The following is a 9176-nucleotide window of genomic DNA, read 5'->3' on the forward strand; positions in this document are numbered from 1 at the left end:
CCTCCCCACCCCTAGCCTTTTGCTTATACAGACTGGGGAGGGGGTAGTGCTGGGTGATGGTTGGAACCAGCAAAGCCCTCTAAGCTGCCTCTTATTCTTCATGATAAACCCTGAGGAAAGGGTCAGGCTCCTATTGTTCTTGGCTTTCTCTAGAATGTGGAGTTTCCAACTCCTTTTTGTCCCCAGTTGGGTCCTTGTTACCAGTTTTGGAGTCGCAGGACTCCCTGTCACCCTTGTTCCCTTTCTGAACCATGTAGACTCATATTTATATTAACTTCTTAGCTTCCACCAGGGACTGAGTTCCTTGGGACAGAAGATGAGTCACAGGTCAGAGAGACAGCTCAGGCCTTCATCTCTGCACCGAGATGATGGCTCTCTCCTTCCACCTGAAACCCAATCCCTCACCCACAGCCAGCCCTCATTCTCCAGCGACCTTAACCCCAGCAAGAAAGCAGATGCTAATATTAAAAGTCCTTGCCGTTCTCAGCCCAGCCACCTGCACACGGTTCTCAGCCCAGCCACCTGCACACTGTGGGTGCACAACAAATGTTTTTGAACTAAGGCCAAGTGGGTGCCAACACATGCCCACGTGTCTCTGGTTGCCTTGCTGGGCGAGGAGGCTCTAACCGACTGTTTCTCATGCACCACTCCTCAGGAAGAAAGGCAAACTTACTAAATGGTCACATCTCGCTAAAAATAGCTAAGAGTATGCATCTATCTTTGAAGTCAACTGTGCTGACTAATTTATTTTTTCAAGTGGGTTTCTAATAAAGAATAGGGGAAGAGGACTTAGCAACGCAGAGAGCTGAGCTGCTTTGCATGTAGTTCCAGTTTTCCTCGTGGCCTGTTTACATTTGTCCCGGCCACACTGGCTCACTGGCTCTGGAAGCCAGACTAGGCATCATCCATATGGCATCATACGGATGATACGCAGCTGGAGTCAGGAGAGCAGAGTGGGTGAGGGGCACGGGACTCCGAGTCGGCTAATTCCAGCCTCCAGTCCTGCTTCGGTCACTTACTGGCTGTAGGATCTCAGGTAGAAGGCTTCACCTGCGTGGGCCCATTCCCTCGTGTATAAAGTGAGTTATTCTCACTTGCTCATTTAATAACAGTACCTGCCACAGGGTTATCGAAGAAGATAATGGGTCAGGCCAAGTCCTTCCCCTAAGTGAGCTGGTATTTTTATGCCTCCAACCTGGATCCTCTCCCGACATCTAGGCATCCTATGGTTTAGCCCTTTCCCTCTGGAGTCTGGGTGTTTTATCCTTCCATCCATCAATCCCACCTGATGCAGATGCATCATAAACAACAACAACAACAACAACAACAACAACAACAAAAAGAATAAGGAAAGACCATTCTCTTCTGCTTGCTACCAAATTTATTGGTAATTTTTCTACTATGATTTTTCATAAATGTCCCTAAAAGTCTGAATTTACTGAACAATGGGAACCTTCTGTGAGAGCAGGATGCTCCCTGAAGCCTGGCCTGTGTCCCCACTCTCACCCTGCTGGGTAGGAACAGCTCTGAAGGGTGGCTTCTTCCACTGCCTGGCACATCTCTCAGGCCTTCGTCACTGCTGTCGATTCCTCCTCCGTCACCTTAAGGAAAGCCCAGGAGCTGGCTGTGGGGGCTCCCGCTTCTCTGGTGCCCGCCCTCCTCCTGTTTCCCAGGGCTGAATCCCTAGGGGGCAGGGATGGGAAGCGAGGGCAGTTGGGTGAGACCAAGAGAGCCGGGCTTGGGTGAGCACAGCCTGGTGCTCAGTCACGTCAGTCCCCAGCCCCCTGCTCCCCGGTCCTGCCCGACTTGAGCTACAAGAGCCCCCTCCAGGCCCCTCGGCAGCCCAGCCTGCTCCACAGCCCTCCAGGAGTCTCCCTCCTGTTCTCTACGTTGGACAGCTCCCCCGGCTGCCCCCCTCCTCATTCTTGTCCTTCAGTTGCATGCTGTCCTCCTGCCTCCAAGGGCCCCAGGCCCCCGTCAGCCTCCTCAGCAGCCCCTGAAAGTCAGCCTGAAACCCAGAGGATGAAAAGTAGTAGACAAGCGGGTCGACGCAGGAGTTCAAGGTGCTGAGGAGCAGCACGTAACTTCTCCACGCCGGGCTTTCGCCCTGGATGTAGCCCACGACGTGGGACACGTTGTAGGGCCCAAAGCAGACGAGGAAGTTGAGCAGCGTGGCCACCACGAGCCCAACCACCCTCCTCCGCCGCCGGTGGTTGGTGCCTCTGCTGAGCACCCACACCAGGTGGCTGTAGCAGTAGATGGTGATGAGCAGGGGCACCCCAAAAAGGACCACAGCCATCTCCAGCCTGACGGGCAGGAGAATCGCCAGCTGGTCCTTCTGGAACTCCAGGTAGCAGGTGCCGTTGGTGGCCTTCCCGGAGAATTCCATCACGTAGACCACGCTGCAGTGAGCGGCAGCCAGGAGCCAGCAGGCCCCGCTGACCAGGCCGGCCTGTCCCGGCCTCGGCCGGGCCTTGTACCACAGCGGGTAGGCCACGCTGAGGAAGCGTTCGATGCTCACAGCTGCCAGGAAGAGGGAGGTGAGGTAGAGGGTGGTGAAGAAGAGGGATCCGGAGAGGGGGCAGAAGATGAAGGGCAGGGGCCAGCGCATGCCGTTGGCCGCCTCCACCATGCGGAAGGGCAGGAAGAGCAGCAGGAGCAGGTCTGAGAGCGTCAGGTTGAGCAAGAGCACGTCCACAGCCACCGGGCGGCGCCGCAGCTTGCCCACGAAGATCACCAGGGCCGCCAGGTTGAGGGGGAGCCCCACGAGGAAGGTGAAGAGGTACACGGAGAAGTAGAGCCAGTGATTGCCGGGGGAGAAGGACCGGTCCAAGCTGGTGTCCATGGTGATGGCCACTGGAGAAAGAGGAGGACGGAGGTGGCAGTCTGGGTGGGGACCTTGGTGCCCCATGCCGACAGCATTTCGACCGTTGGCAGGGAACACTGTCACCGCCCCGACTCCCTCATTGCCCCCCTGAAGCTTTCCTCAGCAGCGTCAGCCTGCCTGTCTTCCTGGTCATACCCTGTCGCCTGTCCCTTCCCCGAGAAAAGCAAGCGCCGAGGCTCCCCCTCCAGACCCCCCAGAGCCCCGTGCTCACCTGCTTATTTGAGAACCCAACTGCTTTTCCCCCAGCACCTCGCCGGCTCCTCTAGAGAAATATAGTTAGCTATTTATCTGGCAGAACTGATAAAGACAGATGACCTCATTCACCATTGGGCAATCGCACAAAAGATGCCTTTTGCTCCATCACGAGCACCGCGCGAGTATGCAAAATGAGGAGCAAATTCCACCGCGGCGTGCTCTCCGGCTGCCTCGGAGGGGATGCTCTACCCAGCCCCGAGCCGACCTCATCTTCCCCTCCCTGATGCTCCACTTGAATTGCATCTGCTTCTCTGGAATGGCGGTCATCCAACTTGCCTTGTAAGGGCAGGAAGCACGACGCAGTGATGGAGGGCCCGTGCTCCGGAGCCAGAGCCCGGGTGCGATTCCGGCTCCGTCACTAACTCTGGGATTTGGGGCAAGTGACCCAAACTCTCGACCTCTGCTTTCTCGTCTGCAAAGCAGGGATAATCACAGTACCAATTTCGTAGGGTTTTGTTAGATTAAGGCATTGCTACTGCCTGTCGAGTGCTGAGAAGGGAAGCGGGCATGTTATGGTAAGTACTAACAGATGTTAGCTGCCAACATCGCAGCCATGGGTGTGGGCTTGTCTCTGGGGTGATGGGAATAACAACAGCACTAATAATGATAATGATGATTGAGGGGGCACGTAATCCGTGGCAGGCACTCTGCTTCTGAGGGCATCGCCAACCTGCCCTTCGCCTCACAGTGGGGAGGTGACTCACTGCTACAGCCTGTTAAGCATCACCAGCAGGGTTCAAACCGAAGCTCTGTCCAGCTTCAGAGACTTCTTCTTTATGTATTCATTCAAATATTTATGGAACATAATGAGATACCATTCTGTACCCGCTGGGATGGCCACAAGCAAAAAATTAGATAATACCAAGTGGCGGGGAGGATGTGGAGGAATGAGAGTCCTCATACTTTGCTGGTAAAAATATAAAATTGTAGGGTGCCTTTGGGAAGCGGTTTCTTGAAACAGTGCACATAAATCTACCAAATAACCCAGCTCCACTAATAGGTATCTACTTGAGCAATGTTCATAATGGCCCCAAAGTAGAAACATCCCCTGGTGGCCCATCAGCTGGCGAACGGATCCACCATATGGCGTATCCACGCGATGGAATACTCTTCGGCAACAGGAAGGAGCGAAACGCCCAGAATATGGGTGAAGCTCAAAAACATTATGCCACGGGAGACAAGCCAGACATAAAAGACCATATATCGTATGTTTCCGTTTATATGACTTGTCCAAGATAGGCGACTTTATGGAGACAGAAAGTAGAAAGTAGATTGCCGGTTGCCTGGGGACGTAGGGGGAAGTGGAATCCGCTGTAAACGAGCAGGAGGGCTCTTACCGGGGTGACGACCGTGTTCTAACCTGGATTCTAGTGATAGGTGCAAGGCTTAGTCAGTGTACTAAAAACCCTTGACGTGTACGCTTGAAATGGGTGGATTTTATGATACGTAAATTTTATCTCAAGTAAGTTGTTAAAAATGGTGAGCAAAACAAGGATGTTGCTGCTGTGGGTCTGGTGGTGGTGAGGTCTAAGGGGATTGAGTGGTAGGAGGGTAGTACGGACTAACAGAGGCAGAGAACCACTGGGGAGGCCCTTCAGGCAAACAGAAAGGCGGGTGCACAGGCTAATCTGCTGGGTGCGGCCTCTAGAAGGCTTAGGGCTGACGGGGTGGGGGTCACCAGGGTGCCGGGGGGCGGATCACGTGGGGCGTCGTGGACCCTCGGGAGGAACTAAATGCCACCGCCAGATGGAGGAGGTGCAATTCTCCGGAACAAGTGGCCCAGCACCAGCTGGAGCTCCGGAGCGGTGGGAGAGAGCGTCCCTGGCTTTATGGGAAGGCGCAGTGAGGCCGCTTGTGCTCAGGAGTTCGGGCTTTTACTGAAATTCTCTGCTGTCACCGCTGTGCAGGGAATAAACTTGTTTCTTGCTTCTGCGGAGCCCCGGGCAAGTTAGGTAACTTCTCTGGTCTGTTTTCATGTAAAACAGATAATGAAATTTTCTTTGGAAGGCTCTTGCGAGCATTCATTCGTTCGGCAAACACTTCCTGAGAACCTGCTACTACGTGCCAAGCTCCCTTCTAAGGTGCTGGGGGCAGATCAGCAAATGAAATCCCTTGCCCTTGTAGACACTGAAGCATAAAAAGAGGTAGCTTGTATACACCAGCGCGTGCACGCCAGGCACGTAGCTACCCGTTCTGTAGCACAGGCTATGCTCACAGCGTGATCGCCTTTAGAGGAACAAGTCTGCTTCCTGCATCTTGCCTCATCAGAGCAGGTGCCCAGATGTTTGTCTCCTCCATGACCACTCTCCTCTCCCTGCTCTCACGGGTTCAGGGTGCCACTGTTTGCCTTTGCAAAGTGGACCACAAGGATGGGCGTTCACACTGATACCTCAAGTTCTTTCATATGTCCCCTGACCCTCGGGGGTCCTGCCTTGAAGGATCGCATCACGCGTCCACCCCTTCCTTGCTGTAGAGCCTCAGGAAAATTCCTTAATCCTGCAAAATGAAGATGATAATAATACTTGGCTCCAGGACCATAGCTAACTTAAGGAGCGCCTTTGTACAAATTAGGAAAAGGCACCCCACTCCAGGCGGTAGCGCCCTCCACCGAGGCGCCCTGCTTGAGGAGTGGGTGATATCTTTGTTCAAATTAGAATAACGTGCTCCTTCCTCTGGATGGAAGTAGTCCCATGCCGGGCACATGGATCGGTGAGCACAGCACAGGCTAGACTTTAGTCAATGTTTGTCCGTCTGCCTGGCACTCTCGTGCAGTGAACAACCTGCCCATCTGTACGGCAGCTGCGTAGCCAAATCAAAGGATTGCGTGAGTATGAAATGGGACAACACTTGTAAAACACTCGCCCTGGTGACTGTCCCATATCAGGGACTCTATTTGTTATGGACTCTTCTTGGTGTGGCTAGCATTTTCTCTCCCTGCGGAGGCGTCTTTTCCTACCAACTTCCTGTTCACAGTTCCAGTGCTGCCCTCTTGTGAGTGCAAAACGGCATAACAGTGTCAGTATCTTGCCTCCTGCCTCTCCTCTTGTTCAGAAATTAAAATATTCTCTCCTAGGAGATGTTTGGGGAACAGCATCCCCCCGAACGTACCATCAGTGTGGCATTTCCTCTAGACTGGAAGAGAATTTCTGTAGCATTGGCAGGTGGGCGCGAGGAGAAGAGGGACAGGCAGAGGTGGGGAGTCACGCTGATGTACGCGGAGGCAAGCTTACCTTCCTCCTGTGACCTGGCCCCTGGCTTCCGTCTTCCCTCCACTGGGATGCGGTCTTCGGCCAGGCTCAGTTCTTCCCATAAGCGGTTCCAAGGGTGCTTCCAGGCAAGGCCGCCCTGCAGTTCCTTCGGCGCAGTCCCCATCAGGGGCCTGCGAGAGCAGCCGGCCTCCCCTGCTCTATGCCCCTTCTCTCCAGCGGCGGCTGCTGCTTCTGGGATGTCCCTCCTTTCGTTCTCGCCACACTTGTCGCCCGGCCGGCACCCCCTCCCAGGTAGCCAGTCACCAACGGGTTGAGCACCACACTCCAGGCACCCGTGATGAGCCCCAGTTTCCGCCAGCGGCCGCCCGTGTCGGGGTGCAGGAAGGCAGCCACGTTGGAGGCGTTGTAAGGCCCTAAGCAGAGCAGCAGTGTGAGCAGAGCCCCGCCGGCCACCCAGGCCGCCCTCAGCTTCCGTCTGTGGCTCAGGCCTGACCGGGCCAGTGCCCGGAGGCAGCCCACGTAACAGAAGGCTGTGATGGTCAGGGGGAGGAAGAAGAGCAGGAGAGAAAGGCTGAGGCGAGCAGGGCCCGCTGAGGCCGGGTCCCAGGCCTCCAGGCAGACCGGAGAGCCGTTCACTGGCGTGTTGACGCCCAGAGAGCTGTTGGTATTGTCCGTCCAGCCTCCTGGAGCCTCCAACCCAAAGACCAGCCCCAGGTGACAGAGGACAAGGGCCCATATGGCCACACACACACCCCAGGAATAACGCGGCCTCCGGGCAGCTTGGTACCCCAAGGGGAAGGCAGCCCCCAGGTAGCGGCCGACACTCAAGGCAGCCAGGAAGCCCCCGCCAGCATAGAGCGGAGCGAAGTGGGCCAGGGCAAAGGCAGGACAGAGCGAGGCCGGCAGAGGCCAGGCGCCCAAGGCCAGGGCCTCCACCGCCTTCAGGGGCAGAGAGGCTGCCAGCAGGAGGTCAGAGCAGCCTAGGTGGAGGGCATAGACGAGGCTGGGGGTGAGGCGGAGCCGGGCATGGGACACGGCGCCCCCAATGGCCAGGGCGTTGAGTGGGAAGCCCAGTGCAAAGGCGGCCACGTAGAGGGCGAAGGAGAGCTGTGGGGGCAGGTCCATGGGGCCAGGGCTGGCCTCCACGCTCCCGACCTCCACTCGCTCCCCAGCCTCGGCTAGGCCCGTGGAGGGGTGGGGGGATCGGGGGCTTCTGGGATCACAGACTGCTAGGGTATTAGAAGCCGTCCTGTGAGATAGCAACTGTCTCAATGAGGGAGGCCCACGGAGAGAAGCGGCTCCAGTTAGCAGGTGAGCCCGAGTGAGGAGCGAGGACCGCTAGCCCTCAGTCCTCTGCTTTCTTCCCACCGTATCCTCTCTTAAAACACCATGGAAGCGTGCAGGTCCCATCGGAGGGAGAGCGTCCTGATTTCTGAGACTGGGGAGAGAAAAGGTAGAAAATTAGAGCCGGGTCCCACTGTGTGTGTGTTTTTCCTAGGACTAAGTCTCCTGAGTCCACCCTTCTCCCCTAATTCCCTGGGAAGAGAAGCAGCTGCCCCCCCACACCCCCAGGACCATGGAGAGCCTGCCCCGCAGACAGTGGAGTGGGGGGGGGGGTTGTCAGGATTTGGGTAAGGTGAAGGCTGTGGTAAAGGGCAGGTGAGGTGGGGCGCCAGGGCAGAGCCAGGGCAAGTCGGGTCCCATCAGTGCCACAGAGAATGACCTTGACCAACCTCAGGGAGCATCCTAAGCAGGTAAACTGGGGGGTCTGGGGAAAAACCGCTGTGGGGAGAGGAGCCACAGAAAGAGGGACTCACCTCTTGGTGCTGCCAGATGTCTCTGAGGCTCAGGAGTCCCCCTCGATGGCCTGAGGGAGGGTGTCCAGGATGGGCAGTGAGCCGGAAGGGAGAGGAGGGCGGGGTGGCAGGGCCATTAGCCTGAGGCACCAGCAGCCTGGCTGAGCAGCTAATGGGGCATCTCAGGCAGGAGCTGAGGCCAAGAGGTGAGGGTCCAAACAGCTGATGCAGACACAGGAAGGGGACAGCAATGAGGGCTTTTTCTAGGCAGCGTGAGGAGTGTGTAGCTAGTCCCTTAAAGGAGCAGGGTTGTTGGGGTACGACCAGATCATGGCTTGTTCAGACCCGCTGTGGGCGCTGCCTTCTCTCCTCCTGGGTGAGGCCGTGGGCAGGCCCCAGCCTTTTGGGCTCACTCGTAGATAAAAACTTTGGTGGTCCACACCGTGTCTGGGGACTGATATGTGGAAAATGAAGTAATCATTTCAAGGTGTTTCCTCTGCCCTCCCTGGACCCACACAGGCTGTGAGCACATTTTGGGAGGAGAGGGCTTCTCTGTTTTCCCTCTCCTCTCCCTTCTGGCTTGATGACGGTAGTTTCTGACCCTTTCTTCTGGCATTGGCAGGAGCGGGGAGGAGGACAGGCAAGGGACGAGCCTCATTTGGTGGCGCTGAAGTGCTGGGCTGCAGTCCCCACACTGCCTGTCTCTGGGGCACTGGGAGGGACCCTGGGAGGCACTCACTAAGGCCTGGATGGCGTGAGCCTCCCCCTGGCAATCGCCTCCAAAGAAATGATCGAATTCCCTTTCCGGACTTCAGTCACTAACGCCTCCCGTCCACGTCCTACATATGTGGTCCAGCACCTCCCTGGGGGTGTAGAAGAATTTGCCACCTGTTGTTTGTTATTTTGTCTTTGGGAAGCTGACAGAACCAAGGAAAAATCAGAAGGAGGGCCATTTCCTCTCCCGTGACAAGCCTTTGGAGAGAGGGAAAGCAGGGCGTGAAGGGAGACGTGGGATTATCAAGAGCTCTA

General features: G+C 56.2%; 1 protein-coding gene across 2 annotated transcripts; it reads right to left on the minus strand.

The window, feature by feature from the left end:
* Positions 1-1815: 1815 nt before the first annotated feature.
* Positions 1816-7179, minus strand: LOC132690973 (free fatty acid receptor 3). 2 transcript variants are annotated; one of them, XM_060652080.3, is made up of 2 exons: positions 6373-7179; positions 1816-2856 (listed from the first exon to the last, which is right to left on the minus strand). In XM_060652080.3, exons 1-2 carry the CDS (start codon positions 7085-7087, stop codon positions 1886-1888), a joined length of 1686 nt encoding a protein of 561 aa, XP_060508063.3. In that variant the 5' UTR covers positions 7088-7179; the 3' UTR covers positions 1816-1885. The 2 variants fall into 2 exon arrangements, with proteins under 2 accessions (XP_060508063.3, XP_078294637.1); XM_078438511.2 differs by lacking the exon at positions 6373-7179 and adding an exon at positions 3099-4201.
* Between the last annotated feature and the right edge of the window lie 1997 nt (positions 7180-9176).

The sequence above is a fragment of the Panthera onca genome, chromosome E2, assembly GCF_046562875.1.
Source record: "Panthera onca isolate mPanOnc1 chromosome E2, mPanOnc1 haplotype 2, whole genome shotgun sequence".
Taxonomy (NCBI): domain Eukaryota; kingdom Metazoa; phylum Chordata; class Mammalia; order Carnivora; family Felidae; genus Panthera; species Panthera onca.

Excerpts from the sequence above, each read along its gene's own strand:
- LOC132690973 (XM_060652080.3), bottom strand. The coding sequence starts at position 7,087 with ATGGGCCCTTGTCCTCTGTCACCTGGGGCTGGTCTTTGGGTTGGAGGC. Across the intron at positions 2,857-6,372 it reads GGCCAGGTCACAGGAGGAAG|TGGCCATCACCATGGACACC; the intron begins GTAAGCTTGCCT and ends CTCTTTCTCCAG.